The sequence below is a fragment of the Talaromyces marneffei genome, chromosome 5, assembly GCF_009556855.1.
Source record: "Talaromyces marneffei chromosome 5, complete sequence".
Classification (NCBI taxonomy): domain Eukaryota; kingdom Fungi; phylum Ascomycota; class Eurotiomycetes; order Eurotiales; family Trichocomaceae; genus Talaromyces; species Talaromyces marneffei.
In genome coordinates, this window is record NC_072352.1 from 1,007,234 (window position 1) to 1,026,488 (window position 19,255).

Here is a 19,255-nt window from a genome sequence, read left to right on the forward strand (position 1 = left end):
ATAGATGGACAACATGTTAATAGTCAATAGTACATTTTGATAAAATGTTTACTATTTCTTTATGATTCTGATGGTCTAAATTTTTCCAGGAGCATACTACCTAGGTAGTAGTATCAGTAGTTAGTGTACAAATCACAGACTAATATATATACGGTTCATCAATGGTGTACATCTACCAATGGAGAGGAGTATTTACAATGATAGTAGACATAGAAATGAATCAAAACTTGAAAATCTGGTCCTTTTTATATCCCAACTCCCCCAGGATACCTGATTCTCCCCATCCTTTCCCAGTCAATGCGCTCTCCATCGCAGGAGGTCCGCAAACAAACACTTTATCCGTGCGAGCAGGTAACACCTCCTTCAAGAGCTCTTTCGTAACATGCCCCTTTCTGACGGTAGACCCCTCCTCAGGCTTCGAGACTGTATAGACAATCTTAAATTGATCAGGGAATCTCTTCGCATAACTCTCAAACTCCTCGCGTAAAAGAAGGTCGCGCTCAGTATTCACTCCAAAGATTAGTGTCAACTTCGTGCGATCTTCCGGGTTGTTCAAAACTCCTTGGATAAGTTGATAGAGCGGGGTGATGCCAGCACCTCCGGCTATGAGAGTTATGTGGTCGTGTTTGTTGGGAATCCAGGAAAATGCCTTTATGCCGAATGCGAAGAAGAGGGAGTCGCCTGGCTGTAGGGAATGTAGGTGTGTGCTGACTTTGCCGCCGGGGTACTTTTTGACCATGAGGTCAATAAAGCCTGATTTTGCTGTATTAACTAAATTAGTATGTGGCTAGTTAAGCGAATCACTAGTGACCTAGACATACAAAGATTGCTCACTGGTGTATATGGTCGAATGGCGGGTGTCAGGCTTCCCTTGGGCCATGACAAGGTCAATACGGATGCTGAGGTACGTTAGTTAGAATTCACAATCCAAGAGCTCGTACCTGAATCAAATCATATCAATAATCGAAATGGTGCTACTTACAAACGACCGTCAGTCCAGTCTCATCCTGGGCATTTGGAAAAGCGAAGCATAATCTCTTCGTGTTATGATTGATATCCTCTATTTGTTGCAATGTAAGACTACCTGCCATTCCACTTCCAAAAATCTTTCGAGGCTGAGAAGATGTCGAGCTCTGCATATATGAATAAGCTGTGTAAAGACCACCGGCTGCAGCAACACCAAGCACCAGACTGCCGGGGATACCCGCTTGCTTGATAATGAAGCCACTGCGCGATGCCATCTTGTTGTATTTGTTACCCCTCGTGGCTTGTTCTAACACGCTCAATCAAGGGTTTCGCAAGCGTATATGTTTGATGAGATATCGCCAGAGGCGAAGTACCACGTCATACTCTCTTTTATATTTCAGATGGCTGAACATGTAAACATGGCCTGATTCAGCTTACTCCGCAAAGCCCCTGCTCCTTCGTATACTCTGTAAGACGTATAGACCCACTTCTGGCAGACTTCCAATCAACTAAGCTAAGATTACTTATCTCCGGGCCATAAGACGAATCAAAGTACAGTCCTAAATCATCTTATCCCCGACGCCCGACAAATGTCAGTCAATCAACATCAACGAGAGAAATCGGCCAACAAAAGTACCGACTGCCGGTGTCAGCCCATTAACTTCTTTAGTAACTAAGCGACGTACATGTAGAAGTATCCTCAACGGTGACACCAGTCAATAGAAGCACCGACTACGCTCCGAGAATCTGAAGTCGACTGCAGGTACACAAATGCATCAAGCATGCATCACACAGTACAGTACCTAGGGCAACAGCACGGCAAGCCCTAAGGCCGTCGAACGGGGGAAACAAGTTACTCTCAATACCCAGCTAAATGATACAAACAAAAGTGCTATATTATTAGTGACAAGCCGCCGGCCTAATACAATGCTAAGGACCTCAGTCATACCGAATTATTGCCTAACAACATCATCTCTTCGTCCACCGTAGTTGCGCTAAATGTGCCAAGCAGTCACTATGCATATGATTTCGCTCAGCGACAACTCTTCCTGAAAAGAAACATATCTCAAACCGACACAATTCAACATTCTTCTAGTACCGTAATTTTATGTACAGACATAGCATAGCGTAGGGCTACTAAGTACGCAAAGTCTAGACCTACCTACCGAATGCGGAAAGCCTTTTCTCTGCCTCCCTAGCATGACAGCCGATCTGTAAGGAAGCTCCAGAAATGATCTGCATAGATAGCGATCGGGATCTGTGCTCGGTGATCAATCTAGGTCCCCGGAGTCCATGCAATCCATTGAATCGTCTGCTTGCGTGCTCTTGTAGGAACCCCGTTGTGCGATTTAGATTAGATGCATCATGGCTGCCTAGGTACGATATTCGATCTGTTTGTGATACTGGCTCATAATCCTAGCCCATGTAACTCTTGGATATTGGTAAAACCCCCATACGTAGTGATATAGTGGCGTTCTGCCTACCTATGTAAACACAAATACCAGCAAAATAGCAGTTCAATTAATCCACCCGTCCATTCATCCTCGTCTATCCTCAATAACCGAAAAAGAAAGCGGTATTTTGCCGAAGAAGGCGTAGTAGGGGATGAATGAGGAAGAAGAACAAGACACGGAAGCAAAGAAAGAGGATGGAGGAAATACGGGGAAGGCGAGAAGGAGAGTGAGAAGAAGGGCATGTGCTTCTATTACTGGGAAGAAAGGAGACCATCCAAGTCCAAAACAGATGAAAAAGAAAGTAGAACAAGACTGCTAGGGCTAAGATGACAACTACGAAGAGGACAACGAGGACGTTGGCGACGACAACTCAAAGGATGAGCCGCATAGACAACAGAGGGTTCGTACACGACAAGACTGAAAATAAAGCAAACGACGACCTCCTCAGAGGGCGACGAGGATGGTGATGTGGCCATCGTTCTGTATATCATGTTATTATCTAAAGCTCACTGATTAAAGAATATGACTGGATGAAGTTTGATAACTTGTTAATTGTTCAAATGTATGTATTCGTACATTGACTTTGAGTCATGGAATTCTATCCTGCTAGAAAAGATCCCAAAAATGATTTTTCCATCAGGAGATGGAATAAGGTAAAAGGTGGAGGTGAAAAATACACAATGCAGCTCTATTTCGGTACACAAAATGGGTATATCTAGTCGTAAGAAAACAATGAGATCCACAAGGAATCTGATCAATTATATGATCAAGGATGTGATGAAGTGTGATGGGACTGGGATCAGATGTATGATCAGGTGGATGGTCCAAGATGATTATGATGGTTGCGATCGTCTTTGATCGAGGTATGCGAGGCGTGGAGGACTATACAATGGCGTCCCGTTGATCAATCCACACTAATTCCGGGTGGCTCTCAACATCATCAAGATGCACCGTCGCCGAATTCGGTATATATTCGCTAATTCCATGTATTTCTTTCAATGAGCCGAGTTGTCCAGCAACAAACTTTTGAAATAGGTCATGTATATGAGTGTCATAGTATGGGTTTATACCAGGTTGGTAGCCGCGGATCGATAGGGATTCTAAATTCGGGGGAAGGACGTCGGCGAGAGGTATGCTGGAGGAGGTAAAGTCACTGGTGGTGCCGTTCGCCATTTGAAAAAGACACCGCACGCCAATGCTCAGTCTTCGCAACGCTGTAAAATTTCGCAGACATCCCATTTGTGTAAAGACGAGTTGAACGACCGATTTCTGATTGATAAACGCCTTGCGTTCTTCTTCTGTCTCATCGATGACTGCTTCCTGTGTCTCGTCGCGGAGATATTCTTCGAATTCTTCTCGTTCTAGTTCATCCGAGTAGTCCGCGTCTGTGTCGAGGTTGAGCGATTCTAATGATTCGCGATGGACCAGTAACGCCCTGAAGATCGCGGGAAATGCCATGTGCCAATTGCCCGTGTCTTGAGTGGCTCGTCCACCGACAGAGTGTGTGAAATGTCGGAGTATTTTGGAGGACGCGATGATCGAACAGAGGAACATCGTTGGTAGAACAGAATGAAGCAGCTCGATGTGATCGAGATTGGACGACAATGGGGCGATATCTTCACGACCGTTCTGGTCGATTTCCATCCCGCCAACGCAAATGTGTTGGATGCAAGGTAATTGGTGAAAAAGCGACATATGGTATAATAGGTCGTATTGGTTGAAGTATAATGGGTCGTTATCAAGGGCATCGTCGGTGTGGAGCAAGTCGACGCGCCGTAATCTTTGGAGAAACACGGAATTAAAAATGCTGGTAGAATGTAATAGGAATTGTTCGAGTGGTAGCGGTGGGTAGCCTTCTTTCATGAATCGGCCTATTGGGCGCATTTTTAGAGAGTCTAGGTTAGGACAAACGGACATGAGGACAGCTGCCAAAGATTGAATCATGTGTGAGCCGCGAGTATGTCGACCACCTCGAGCACGGGATCTATATAAGTCAGCTAAATGATCCATATCAAAACTGCAACGTTGGGTCGGTACGCACGAATGGAAGCCACTGGAGAAATCAAGGTCGAATTGTCGTTGCAGCAGCATATTGAGAATCAACTCTTCGTCTGCACCGTACCATCCGGCATTTCGAACAGCTAACCGTAGCAACAATCCGTCCTCTTCGCTGACATATCTCTGGTAGGCAGTTGGCTTGTACCATCCATGAAATTGCGTGTCTCTGAGAATATCAATGTGTTTTATATATAACCCCAACTCTGGCTGGCGCAGGATCGCTATGAGCAATTCAAAGGCCTCGTCACAGTCTTGTTCGGACCGTAATCGGACCACGTCAGGAATATTAATCGGATCAAAGCCCGGCGCAGTCTTGCCCATTTCCAAGCTCATGACATTGTCTAGCGGAAGCAGTGTGCTGGTCGAAAGAGCGGCCATGGTAGACACGCGGAAGAAGAGGGGGATGTCCATCTCTGCGTCCATGGATGTAGAAGGGGAAGAGGAGGGGGGAGCTGTGAAGACGAATGAGCCCTCATGAGGCGTAACGTGCTCCCACCCCAATCGACTCGCCGTTTGTATCTTCTCTGCGACCGAAGTCATATATTCTTTTGCCTCTCGACTATTCCACCCCCTTGTCACTCCTACCCCCTCGTCCGTCTCCTCCTCGATTAACCGGTCGTTGTAGTACCGCAATGCGTGGTCGTCGTGGTCATCAATAAGCCGATCTACAGCGTAAGAAGGTGCGAGCAGAGGTCCATCCGGGCCAACGCCTTCTCGAAGCCCGAGAACTGCCAGGGTGGATGTGGTGGTGGTTGTTGGTTATTATGACGGATAACGATTGGCATGCCCGAGGGGCCGGGGTGGGAAGGAACGACAGAATGCAATTTATAGGCGAAACATCGGTATATGCTCTTATTATATAGATCCGTCCTTTTGTTCCTTCTTGGTGCCCTTGTTTTGATTTGTTCAATCGATCAACGGAAGGGATGTGTGAGGGTTGATATCGGTTGGTATTTGGTAGCGCTTGCGCAAAGTGAGGATCGTTCCGCACTTATGAAGGGGGAGACAGAAAGGAAAGAGAAAGAAGCAGGTCCAGATGATGATTATCAAAGAAAGAATGCCATTGAGATCGTCCCAAGGCGGAGAAAAAGGACGTAGAAAGGTAATTGGGCGAGGATCTCTTTTTTTGGTGGTAGTCTAAGACAGATCGGGGCAGCGTAGACTAGAGCAGATACTAGACACCGGACGCCAACAGATGCGAGAGGTGGCAGCAGTAGTAAGAAGTGGTAAGTACTAAGACGACGTCAGGCAAGTACCGTGAAAGAAAGGGAAGCTCCTGCTTGGCGGGCGGCGACGGCATGTCCCTCAGTAGGCAGTTTCTCTGCCTGATTTGCTATCTGGCCTGGCTGCTGTACTAAAGCAATTTGATATTTCAATGCTCGCTGGCAAATGGGTGCTCGAGTGAGTGATCGATCGGTCCCTGGCGTGCAGCAGCTGCAGTGGCACCTCGAAACGGAATAGCCGGGAATCGCGAAGGTCAGGAAAGAATTGACTTGTTAACGAGTGCGTAGTGCGTACTCCGCACAGTGTATACAGTGTACAAGAATGGGTAATGGATGCTGGACAATGTGGATATGAAAGGGGAGCAGCACGGCGAAAAGAGAGAAAGCGTGAAACTGGCTGATAGTCGCGGGTGGAGAAAGCTGCACGTCGTCGATAAGTATTTTCCTATTCGAGGTACTCCCTCGGTATTACCGCGCTATACGTAATTTACAGCGGGATTTCGCCGCGGTCTGCAACCTTGACCCGCGCGTAATACGTATTGCCTACTCCATTCGAGCGGTTTGGCAGGGTGTTGGCACTGTTGGCTATGATGCCCAGACCAGCACTGCTCCTTGACTACGGAGTTCTCCGTATGTAACTAGAGTATATAACTAGCATGAGTCCTGTCGCAGTCAGGCTCGGTGGTGCAAATCTCACTACATCAAGGATGGCGGGTGTTGTACCTGTAGTGTACTACAAGGATGGCTCGGGACAATAAACGGTCTCGTCTCAACAGAGTACCGACCGGGTACATAGTAAACCCGAGAGGCAGTCTCTTCGTGCGTATAAATACATCCTGCGAGTAGTTAATCAGACCCCAAGTCAGCAACCCAACACAAATTGTAAATTGGCATGGCACATGCTGCCGTACTCCTGCATGGGTGAGACTTGCAGTCTGCATCATCATCATCATCGGTTTGTTGCTAGTTACTACGGGGTCGCTGAATGCGAATTCCGTGCAAGTACAGTACTTGCCTGATTCAGTTGCTACATGGTGCGGATAAACGTAGTCCCGCGGTCCGTATCTCCACTCGTTGTACAGAGTACTTCGTATGTATGAGCACGGCTCTAGTTAACTAGCAGTTAGTAACTTACTACGTACATAGTTAACCTAGTTACCTATGTAACACACGTACTATACTATACGCTCGTAATATTACGCGTCATGAAACTTATCGGTGCGTCATGTAACTAACTAACTTAACTACTATGTAGGTGGTGATTTAGCGCTGCAGATCTGGGCTATACCGCGTTTGGAGCAGCACTGGCTCAACTATTTGTCGTTATTATTCCCCCTTCGCGCACTCGCCGCCAATCAGCACCCCGAATGCCTCGTCTAAATCGGGCGCATCTCGGCTGGCTTTGAAATGTCAGATGCATGTAAATCATCCCTGCTACGTCGTAGGCGTACTTGCCTTTTGCGTACAGTACTGACAAGGTAAGTCAGATATGATTGGTGGACATTTGTACATACTACCAAGTAATTTACTATGTATACTTGTGTCAACATTGGGAAACATACATAACTTGGTACATAGTACATGCACATTCTTGTGATGTTCTCGGTCTCTGTACAGTATCCTCCCGTAGGCGAGTACATAGTATAGCCACGACACCAGCCACTCCTTTACGGCTCTACATGACATGTCTCTGGATTGATCTCATGTAAGCAGAACGTACACGTACTGGGCATTATGGTGGTACGAACCTCAAGTAAGCATGACGCATCGAGAAACCACTAGTCGACACGTGAATGACATCTAGACATTCCACCTTTTTCTAGAAACAGTCACTATATGACTAGTATAGTTCGCGCACTATTTCTCACTATAGACAGGGCTATGCTAATGTTTACGGCAACCACTTCGAATCGCCGCCTACCGAGACCTGTCTTTCCAGTTCAACGGAAATATAACGGCGGGTACGACGACGATCTTATCAAAAATTGTCGATCTATCGGCTGATTCGGGTCCTTGCCAGGTAACTTAGACTGATCAAAAAATGGTGGTGATATTTGCTTCGACATTGGCGGTCAAATAGATGGGCAAACATGGGCGGAGATGCCCAGACATCCCCCATACTAGCCAACTTGCTCCAGACCGTTTTAACCCCTGCACTGAACTTAGTAGCCTAGTTAGAGAGGGTAGTACCACATATGTCGGCTGTTCGTCGCTGTGCCGCATTTGACAGCTATACAAACCCTGTTGGGTAGCACGGTATGCAAATCGATTGACAGCCATCGCCAATCAATCGCGACGAAAGAACTCGTACACACACTAGAGCTGGTAAGAGTTCAACTGATAGATTAAATACACCCATTATACCCCCATTCGCCTAATGAAAAACTTGGGATGAATTTTTTTTTTTTTTTTCGATGACATCCTTTCCCCATTCATCCACCACTCTCTTATGAGATAACTTACCAGTGTTACGACTGGCGCTGATCAACTGTATACGCTATTTCGGTAGTCTTTAATTTTGGCCCCTGGTATTGGTTTGATCGTACAAGTGATCTTCGAATATTCTAAAGCCGATAATTGGGTTGGCGACGTAGTTGTAGACGCTTTGATAGAACTGATGATTTTTGACACAGCTGCGGCGTAGATTCAAGGATTTTTACAGTAATTTTCGGATATTCTCAAGACACTTACTGATGGAGTAGTGGACTGAGATTTGGGCGCTTTGATAGAATCAATGCTAACAACTGTGCTACGTAGGCGTCTGTGGCATAGGGCCAAGGGTTTGATATCTATAATTAGCACAAGTTCTACTACGTTAGTACGTATGCCAATCATTATTTATCAGGTAATAAATGTGTATAGAAAATAAAGGATCTCATCTAAACGTAGTAGCTCCTGCGACAAGCCTTAGAAAACGTATCAGACAAGTACAGAGAACTAATCTTAAATAACTCATTAAGACTGATAACTATAGAAAGCGGCATATATTAAGTTACTTAGTTCTACTAAAGCGTAACTAGCTTACTAAACTTAGAGTTTAAAGAACTATGTAACTATACCTAGGTACAGTCTGGTTTGAGATATTATAGAATGAATATTGATAATATTTAAGGGGTTCGGCTGGCGAGGCTTCTTGATACACAGAGCAGGACGTTGAATACAGAAGGTTCACTAGTCGTGTTTCATTTACTTTCATTTTGACTTGAAAATAAGAGTACCGTTGTGAAGTTTTGGTAGGAACGTATCTGAGATCGCAGCTGCGTACGGAGAAGTAGCATTATACGGTATATGGAGGGAATACTTCTTTGCTAAATCTTTAGCTATTAGAAAGTCTATTCCACTCATATTCCAAGGGCCTAAAACTAGTAACAGACTTAAATCTGACCGTCAAGATGCGGTGAACGTAGGGGCAAGCTAACGTTTCTTATAGACATCGTACTTAAGAGTTTTAGAATTAACTTCAATTTGGGTGCATATACCCAATGCAGATTCGACCATCGTGCCTCGAGCTGGAGACTGCATGGGATAGAAGACGTGGGCAACTTTAAGAGACTTTTCTGTATTGAAAAGTATCGACCCGTTATACTATTAACTTAAGTACTTGGAGAAGAGAAGTCAACGTACGGATTTTGTTGATTTCAATTCTTGCTTGTTCTATATTTCTCTTCTTCTTAGCAATATAAAATGATTGGTCGCAGTACCGTTGCCTGTTATATTACGTATATTAGAATATCTTTTTCTATTAAGGAAGAGTATAGAAAAGATAACGACTCTTCGTAGTACTACTATCTCGTAGATAGCTGAACTAAAATTTCTCATATCTTGTAAATTAAGTCTTGGTAGTAACATCGGTACACCTAGACTAAGGAGCTAGTAAAATTACCAAGCTCTAGACTCAGGCCTTTGGTAATGAAAAAGTTAATAGACCCCATTAATATGAGAAATACTAGCCAGATGAGTAAATATAAGGCTTTCTCAGTCTCTGTGGCCTAACGAAGAAGAATAAGTTCAGGAAGAGGGTATGGCGTCCTTGTAGATAATCTAGAGTCCACAGGGCCAAGCTCACTCTTTAGATCGTCGATTATCTAAGCCACAAAAGAAAACCCGCCAATCAACAAAGTTATTTACTCGTAGTACGTATAATAACTGTTAATAAGTATTAATAACTTAACAAATTAACAATAGGGTGTGGTACCTTGTCTTGTGGGCCAAGACTAAGCTAATTAAAATGGGTCTTTGACTTTGAATGTTCCTTGTTTATATATATTATTATATCCACTTTGTCCACTGAATTTATTCGCCCAATTTTGAAGTTTGGACACATCTTGAGTAGTGTTAATCGGATTTCCAGATCTGCTGGCAGCTTCCATTTATGTCTCGTTTCTTTATATCCCAGTAGTATCTATCTGATTCTGTGAACTCAACTTGGAAAAATATAACATTCATTCGTAGCGGTTGAGTTTGGAAACCACAACTCCCTGCATGAACTGACCTAGCCACTCATCTCATGTCCAATTCTTGGTTGGCAGTTATTGGCTTCATCATCTATTTTACAAGGACCGGTTTTGATGTGGCTCGTCCCATGTCAGAGTTCTAAACAAATGAACCATGCATAGCCTGGTAATGCAGATGTTGGTTTACTCTTTTCGATACTGGTTACGTTCTGTACGTATCTGGCTATCCGATGATCGAAACGTTGAAGTCAGCCATTTTCTTTTCTCTCTCACTAGCCACGTAGTAGTAGATATCGACCAGGCAGGGCTCGAAGCCGATATGACGGGACGCCGACTCCCCGCAAATATCAAATCATGCTGGCCACCTCCGCAGACCCATTCGGCTCAGTCGATACTGAACCAACAGTCAAAATTCATGGCATTCGCCGAAGCATTGGATGTCTGGTTACGGCGTCCTCCGTTCTCATATTGACACAAACACCCAAGTCACACCCGCGGCGATCCGATTTATCCCAACCGATTCAGCTGACTTGTCCCGCACGTCAACGACAACCGTCAAACAAAGAAACCGAGGTTGTATCGCTGCGCCGCATTTTCAGTAATAGATGATTGATTGGCGGGCCTGACCAACAAGGACTACGTAATTTGATTATCTATTTGCTAGGGAACGAGGTCATTGTTGCCGACCAGGGTCTCTTGAGACCGGGGGTGGTCGAACCACTCTCTTCAATATACAGTTTGACATACGTGTTCTGTCGCATCATGTTTTAATCCATGGATTGATGGATGATGTACTTTGGCTCGGAGCACAGCCGAGTTGAGCCACTTGACAAGCTCTTCGCACGTTATTCCTCGATCAGGCAGCCCATTCGCGGCTACTCATGCGAGACGTCTAGTAGCAGCTGCATCGCTGCAACATGCATCTGTCACCTGGCTATTGCGTGGCATCGGTGGAACGGAAATAGAAGGATAAAATTGAGGTGAACAAAGAGCGTGTTTTTTTTGTTTCTTTTTTTCTTGCCAATCTAAATTCTGGAGTTGAGTACTCCCCGTTTCAGTATCATCGCCCGATGAGCTGCAGACCCTTGTCCGCCACCCAGCGCCCAGCCTCCGAGAGCAGGGGACTGACTGGCCTGGGGTATGTGTACTATGAGTAAGGATGTTTATTGACCACACACCGCATGAGTCGGTCGGGATTTATGTGTTTATATTTCATGCATATGTTTCTTGTGCTTGGTCTTTAGATGCGGACGAATCATCTAGTGTAAAAGGTGGAATGAAATGTGATAGGAGAAAGAGAAAGTGAAGCAGTGATTTACTTGTGTCGAGTCGTCATCAATCATCTCGCTCAGAACGCTTGTTTTTGGTGATTGGACATGTACGTACGTACTACATCGTAGCAGATGAAAGAAATTCATTCACTTTTCAGCGGTAGCGAATCGGAGCTCGAGTTGTACCTGGAAAATCTTCCAATAAGACGGCTTAAAGCGGGGAAAGTATCCACTATGCCACGCGATGTGCAGTATGGCGTCCTTTGCTAGGCCAAAAGTAGCAGGTATATGGTTCGGAGGAGCCGATGATTGGATCAGACGAAACAAACTGGAAAATTGAAGGCCCACTGTGGATGACTGCTTTTGTGGGTCATAAATAGATTATTACTACTTTGGGATCTCCTTCTTTGTTTGGTTAGTTTCGAGAGAGATAAGGCATCAAGATGTTTGGGCATACTGAATGATGCTTAGAAGCTGGATGCCCTGATGGGCAAAGAGAGACTGGTAGAAAATGTGTAGGTAGTTATCTACAGAGTACAAGTTTCAAGAATTTTAGCTGTAGTAGGAGTAATATTGTGAATGTAGACCGGCATCCATGGATATATATATATCAATATACAAAGGTAATCAATTAGTATATCTAGGAAATATATTGGACTGGCCAATACGTACGTAGGTATATATATACACCAATGTAAGATTTCTCCTCGGTGCGTTTAACTGAATCTAACACGAGTTCCAAGGTTGATATGGCTAGCAATAGGATGGGAGACGAGCACCCAAAGCTAGATTTCAAGGTGTGTCAACTGGTATAAAACGCCATCATGCACATAGATTCACGGATTACCTGAACAAGTACGTAGCAATACGATATCAGCAGCCATAATATAGACTGCATTCAAATCGCTGATTAAAAGCCACCTCTGAGGCTCGCACGTTTGATCAGGCGCGGAAAATGTTTTTTTGAAAAGAGGCTTGGTTCTGAGATAAGCCCTAATTCAGCATCGTCTGCGTCCATACAAGATATGGTTTGCAATTAGCCGACATGTTCAGTCATCTACCAGTGAAACAAAATGTGACCGACTCATCATTGAATTGGTTGAAGATTATTCCTATCTGTCCAAAGCTGACTTCAACAGATTGGAGATCTTCAGTTCAAGTGTTCATAGAAATAGCACCGCGGTCAAATACTGTATGGAGGAGCTTGAAAATTTTCCTACACCAAGACATACTTACAAGCGCGATCGTTCTGTCGATTCATGTCCACTTCGAAGTCTGGTCTACTAGTTAGCTCGCCGGGTCTGATGAGCGCGGACTACACTGTCAGGGGTGATGTAGGAAGTTGAGCACCCCCCTTTCGGCCTGTGACTATGGGTTGATGTGATCTTCAGCCTCGAGAATAGAGATGAGGTATACGCATGTCTATACAATGTCAGGGGCTACAACTCGACTATATTTGGCACCACCACTTTTTTTGGATTCGAGGTTTTAGTTGGACGTGTTGATGTTGGGTCTCAAAATATGAGACCGCAATCTGAAGAAGCTTCACCGATGATTTGATCATTTCTACCCGCTGTCAGCCGAGATTATGAGAGGCCTGCGCCGAATCTCGTAGTCTCGATAAGCTTGATTGTATCCGTGAATATGCCGTTGAGTTTCAGTGGGATTTTGAAGGATTTCTCATGGAAATCCAGAACATGTCAACCCAGTTGTGGATGGAATAAATATTGCGGTAGTAGGTGACCACTACGACTAAGTGAGTGTTGAAGTCTCTATTAGCTGGTTTCTATTTGCTCAATCAAGGTTCTCATCCGTCTTAAGAGAGTATTACGTCTAAGCTGCTATTTGGATGGTGGTCGCAAGCGATCATATACTCTACAGTGCCTATTGATGGATAAAGTTGCATGTGGCTTCAATGAGCTCCAAACGGTACTCGGCAATACGTTTTCGTGCTCCAAGCTTTTGTCATATCTGTCGAGTGTTGACATTATGAAGGCAATAGTCCTGTTGGTGGCCAAGCCCACTATAACCAAACTCCCTTTCGTTCTACTACCGAGCATGCGGTGGCTGAATTTACCAAAGAGAGTGATCAACTGATCCTCACAAGCAGGCTATGGGAATTCCATGAGACGCGCGATTAATTGAAAAGCTGTGGTGTAGAAACGACGATAGACCATCTACATATTTTGGCAAGTGTGGCACACATGTTCCTCAACCCGATTTGCGCTTTCTGTGGTGTGGAATGATTGTAAGATATCTTTGCTAACGCTGTCCTCCTAGTATACGATGTACTTTTATATGGCGGATATGATCTAAATATTTTAGATGCCGTGGGACTGCTCCTGACTCGGACAACGCACATCTGGTCTTGACAGACTCGAAACCGGAGGTGATTTGTACTTTAGAACATCTATCCAGGCAATCTAGAAAAGTACTCACCTAGTTTAGTCCGGCTTGGATACTAGGCCTTATGAAACATCACGTATTGCCTTAAAACTGGTGCGAGGCATGGACATGAATCCTTGTCAGATTTATATTGGTCAAAAGTCCATATCGAAACGAGTTGTCTGAGTTTGTATGTCACTTAAAGTCCTACCAGTCACTATTCCATCATTTTGCGTACATATCAGTGATTCGAATCGATTGATAAATCAAAATTCTATATTTATGTTCAAGGGACCAATCTTCTGGCATCCATAGCAGTAACTGCGTTGCTTCCGGTATCTATATGATCAGTGACGGCTCAGTTAGGCATGGCGACTAGGTAAAACGAGGCAGAATGCATATTCAAAAGGATGATTGAGGTGCAAAAGCCTAAATGATGTCGTGTTTAGAAGCATACAAAGCGTGCCACCCGGCTTGCATTTCAAGCACAGGGCCTACAGTGAATCTTTCACCTAGAAGGATCTACGTTGAAACAGCCCGTTCTTACGGATTCTGGGTTGTCCTGTATTTGTGTCCTATGGCGTCGAGTTCCTTCAGGTAATATTTAACTTTTTTAAGTGTGATTTAAATAGATGCACGTGGCTTTGCTGATATTCAATTGGGACGACCTGGCCTAATTGCTGGATGTGTAAAAATAGAACGGGCGAAGGGCTGGGTATGGATTGCTTTAAACGCTACCGGTATAGCTCTGAACCTCCTGCCTACAACGGGGGCTGGTAGTTGGCCCGAAACAACGCCAAGTAAGGGTGAAATATAGGTAGCAATGTGCTGGCATTTAGCATCAGATTTAAACACTTCAAATTCAAGAGTCAAACGTTTACAATTAGCCATCATGTAAATGGCCACGTGCGATCCTGTACGAAGTCTCGCTGAGTTTCATGTAGTACATAGTAGTATTTCTATGTCTAAAGTCATTAAAGTCATGGGTAGAGTGGACTCTTTGATACTACGCAATTAGTGGATCTGTGAGAATCAGCCGGCCCTAAAACCACCGAAAATTCCTAATTTTATGCGGGTTACGGAATTTCTTAGCGGGTGGTTGACTGTCAATACTCAATGGGAGGCCTCCCTTGCCCGAAATTCCAGCCTTGATGGACCCGTTGATGAATAAACGAAGCAAAACAGGACCATAAAGTAACATCGTCAACACACTGCTATCCATTGCACATCGAAACAAGTAAACAACTACCGGCTGACTATCCACTGATTGGACCACGACCCCAGATCCCAAGCTTTAGCTGGTCAGCGTCGCATTATGAGGCGGCTGAGCTAGTTTGTCTGAAGGGGCTGGAAGCCAGGGGTAGTCTAAATCACACACTACGCTTGATCAAGTACAGTGCATTTCTCTCGGACGAATCCTAGAGCAAGCCTCGGATCACCGGGTCTTCACTCTTCAGCTTGAGGGACGAAACGAAATGTCTTCAGGGCTCCAGGTCTACTCCATCCTAGCATGATCCTACCGCATAAACAATAGCATTGCGCTAAAATGGCGACTACCACTGCCATGTAACGGTTTACCTACTTGGCTACGAAAGGCACCTCTCTTTCGAGTAATGTCGGGCTGTCTCATAGTTTTGTTTATAAAACGGCGTGTGTCTGCGCCTATATAACTAAGCAGGCACGACCCTGATTTTGAAGGCCAGAGTGTGGCACGGCATTGATCGAATATTACCACGTTCTGTGTCTATATACTATAGTATAATATCACATAATGTATATCAACACCAAAAATTTGGGGATTGCCCTTCTGGCCCCCAGTCTCGTCGCTGCGAACTCGATGAAGGCTCTCCTCTCCAAACGGGATGCCACAACTTACCAGCAAAACGCCATCTGTACCGCGTGAGTAATCTAGGCGACATACATTGATGACCCAGAAGCATATAGCTAATTTGATTTCGCCAATCAGAGATCAACTTCTCCGCTACTACGGAACAATCAACACTGGCCTCTTCGGGCAAGACCTCTGGTGGCAATCCGCAAACTTCATCTCGGCTCTGGCGACATTTTTCCAGCTTGACCCAGACTACGGCTCCATTCACAACAACATCTTTGCTGCAACCCTCTCCGAAGCCCCTGGGTATGGCAACTACCAAAACTTCCTCAACGGCTGGTACGACGATGAAGGTTGGTGGGGAAATGCATTCTTGGATGTCTACGATTACACATCCGACCATGCCTATCTGAACCAGGCTATTACAATCTATAACGATATGGTCGGTGGATTGGGAACACCATGTGGTGGTATTTGGTGGGACAAGGATCGGTCATATGTGGCCGCTATTTCAAACGGTGGGTTCGTACCTGTGACGTTTCAAAGATGGAAATACTAATGATTTACAACAGGCCTTTACACTGAACTCGCTGCTGGTCTTGCCCACCGCACAGGTAACGGAAATTACCTCGCCAATGCAGAGGCAAACTGGAACTGGTTCTTCAGCTCTGGCATCGTCGGATCCGACCACATTGTCAGAGACGGACTCCAGTCCGGCAACAGCTGTTCACTCAACGGCAATGTTTTCACATACAACCAAGGAGTGATTCTCGGCGCAGCAGCAGAGCTCTACAAAGCGACCGGCAACCGGGCCTACCTGGACACAGCAGCAGCTCTTGCTGATGCCTCCACTGCCAGCGGTTCGTACGTGACCAGCAGCAGCGGCATCTTGACTGAGAGCTGTGACAAGAGTGGCAGCTGCGATACGACCGCTGAGATGTTTAAAGGCGCTTACATCCGAGGATTGAGGAAATTGCAGCTCGTCGACCCGGAATCCAACTGGTTGAACTATATCACTGCCAACGCGCAGAGCATCTGGAGGAACGACCTCATCGTGCCGAATGTTAACGGCAACTGGGAATGTACTGTTGGCTCTGCTTGGGCTGGTCCTTTCAATGGCAACCAGGCCAATGCTGTCACTCAGGGAGCAGCTTTGGATGCTCTCAACGCCGCTCTTGCAGCAACTCGGTAGATGATCTCAACTACCATTTCCTTCTAGGCGATCAATTCGCGCCCATCCTGTACATAGTCACTTATCCTAGTTGGAACAAAAATTTCCAAGTCCCTCGTGTCTTTGACTTTACCGAGATAGCTGCAAACCTTTAAAGGGGTATTAGATATCGCACGCACTTCCCTTGACATGTTCGAAAGATATTTTTTAAGTAACTCGAGATCGTTTATTGGCCGCTCATTATTTGGTTGATGCTTTGTTTGTTTTCCATGTTTGCATTCTCCATTCCCGCTCACAACCACAATTTCAACGATTTTGTATTTTGTTTCTATCAGGCCGCACGTCCACACATTCTCATCATCATGCGCAGACCTTATGTACGAAGGTTACCAGCATGGTATTATCGGGTGATTAAAACAGATCTAGACGTGTATCCACAAGACTTTGATGAGGATCTTTCCGATCTGGAGGTTAGCAACACTTGCAGGAAGGAGGAGGTAGAGTCTAGAAAACGTGATGACGACGACCACCAAGAAGAAGAAGAAGAAGAAGAAGAAGAAGAAGAAGCTGATGACGATGATGAAGACTTTGAAAATGCCCTTGACTTGGAAGATGGGCAACCCTCTGAGTCAGAGGATGCGATGTCTGAAAGATCGTACGACGGATCTGATGCAGACTATTACTATGAACCAAAAGAAATGCGTGAAGACCGCAAACGGGAACTGCGAGAAGAAAAGGAAAAGGCATACGCTTTCGACAAAACTAAAGAACTGGAAGTTCAGAATGCGTATGACATTACGAAGCTGGAGAAGGAGAACCCAGTTGATTTACGTCTTTTTGACCCCAATACCAGCAACCTCTTTAGTATATACTCTACAGATTGGGTACAGCACTGTTACTCCTCTTCGCATCACGCTTCACCGTATATTGAGTTTTATGTCTCGGACGAAGATCCCTTACAGCCATCGTCAGAGCGAGAAAAACACGCAGATAGACGGCCACATATACATTTATGGGTCTCTCGACACTCCTTTCGAGTCATTCCATCCCCCTCAACATGCAACTCTCGACGAAATCAAGTTGAAGAGCTACGATGGCAAATACAAACTCACGGTTCAATTCTTTAGCCACGACTATATAAGGTTGAAAGTTGACCAGAGAATCTTTTTTCAGAAGACGCCGCGGCCTCCAAAAGCTCCGGATTTCTTCGAATTTGTTGGTATCCGGCGTAATAGAGAAAAGGAAAGATTGGAGAGAGAAAGAGAAGCAAAGAAGCGGAAGCGATCACCCTCGCCCCGTGATTTTTGGTTTGATAGGACTCATCCGTGGCTTTAAGTTTGAGGGAGTACAGTCACTACAGTGTATTATTGTCTTTGGGTCCTGGGACGGGGTCATATCAAAATGGTGTATCTATGTAAGTATATATATACTGTACCAACAGAACTTGGAGCCTCCATAAACAATCAACGATCAGCATAAAATCATTCTATAAACGTGGAATGAAGCTTATTTCGAATGAAGCTAATCAGTATCCTCACATTGTGTGAGGCCAATATCCTCCCTTCCATCTTGCCAGCTCGAGCAATTCGTACACCGAATAGCCTTTTCGCATTGGAACATACGGATTAATTCATCGAGACTTTATAGACATATATAAGGAGCGGCTTACCTTGCGATTGATCCATTTCCTGCAATATTTACACTTCACGGTCCTCTTGATCATTGACCCGTCATGTGAAATCAGGACGTAAAAGTGAGCCAGTCCGTATAAGACCATGCCGACGCCGAGGAAACTTATCACGTTGTTCAAGAATGCCCTATATTTGGCTTAGCTTCCATCCACCTAAATTTCAACCCACGGATCAAAAAAGAAAAAACATACCCATAAGCCATGACTAGGGCTCCATCATCCCGCGCCTGTGCCAGCGTGTTGTAACCTCTGGCACGATCATAATTCGGCCCTTTTTTCAAGACCTGGAATTTCTCGTCGAGATTACGGTGAATGAAAGGCAGCAATGAGATAACCGGAAGAATCACGTCGGAAACAAATGATGTTACGACCTGTGTGAACGCTTGACCGATCCTGAGAGAAAAAAAAAAAACACACATGGGTTGTAGTGTTAGATCGCTAATAACTCCCCAAGGCTGGACGGAAAATAGTATCAAATGGATGGAGTTTACATCAAACCAATAGCGACTTCGAGAACATTGTCTCGCATGGCAAAGTCGATAAAGCCATCCCAAGCATGTCTGATGCGATCTGTCGCATCCGAGCTTATAGTCAAAATAGCATCTCGACCGTCTTCTAGGCCTCGCATGATTTCTGGCTAAGTTTCCGGAGTCGTATACGTCACTCAGAAGAAGGCTGCACGAATTGGAGAACGATAGAAAGTATACAATTTGAAAATATCGCAACAGTTCGACTAAATTAACAAACAAATA

At 45.0% G+C, this 19,255-nt stretch overlaps 5 protein-coding genes across 5 annotated transcripts; 2 read left to right on the forward strand and 3 right to left on the reverse strand.

The window, feature by feature from the left end:
• Window positions 1–220: 220 nt before the first annotated feature.
• EYB26_006684 (uncharacterized protein) lies at window positions 221–1,241 on the reverse strand (the record flags this gene model as incomplete). Its single annotated transcript, XM_054265960.1, has 3 exons — window positions 221–762; window positions 822–899; window positions 983–1,241. The coding sequence occupies 3 exons, from the start codon at window positions 1,239–1,241 to the stop codon at window positions 221–223; spliced, it is 879 nt and encodes a 292-aa protein (XP_054121935.1).
• Window positions 1,242–3,302: 2,061 nt separating this feature from the next.
• On the reverse strand, window positions 3,303–4,889 carry EYB26_006685 (uncharacterized protein; the record flags this gene model as incomplete). The annotated part of the gene is made up of 2 exons (XM_054265961.1): window positions 3,303–4,404; window positions 4,462–4,889. 2 exons carry the CDS (start codon window positions 4,887–4,889, stop codon window positions 3,303–3,305), a joined length of 1,530 nt encoding a protein of 509 aa, XP_054121936.1.
• A 10,693-nt stretch (window positions 4,890–15,582) lies between these two features.
• On the forward strand, window positions 15,583–16,834 carry EYB26_006686 (uncharacterized protein; the record flags this gene model as incomplete). Its single annotated transcript, XM_054265962.1, has 3 exons — window positions 15,583–15,710; window positions 15,778–16,160; window positions 16,215–16,834. The coding sequence occupies 3 exons, from the start codon at window positions 15,583–15,585 to the stop codon at window positions 16,832–16,834; spliced, it is 1,131 nt and encodes a 376-aa protein (XP_054121937.1).
• A 341-nt stretch (window positions 16,835–17,175) lies between these two features.
• EYB26_006687 (uncharacterized protein) lies at window positions 17,176–17,940 on the forward strand (the record flags this gene model as incomplete). The annotated part of the gene is made up of 1 exon (XM_054265963.1): window positions 17,176–17,940. The coding sequence occupies one exon, from the start codon at window positions 17,176–17,178 to the stop codon at window positions 17,938–17,940; it is 765 nt and encodes a 254-aa protein (XP_054121938.1).
• Window positions 17,941–18,334: 394 nt separating this feature from the next.
• Window positions 18,335–19,131, reverse strand: EYB26_006688 (uncharacterized protein; the record flags this gene model as incomplete). The annotated part of the gene is made up of 4 exons (XM_054265964.1): window positions 18,335–18,415; window positions 18,483–18,630; window positions 18,696–18,896; window positions 18,995–19,131. 4 exons carry the CDS (start codon window positions 19,129–19,131, stop codon window positions 18,335–18,337), a joined length of 567 nt encoding a protein of 188 aa, XP_054121939.1.
• Between the last annotated feature and the right edge of the window lie 124 nt (window positions 19,132–19,255).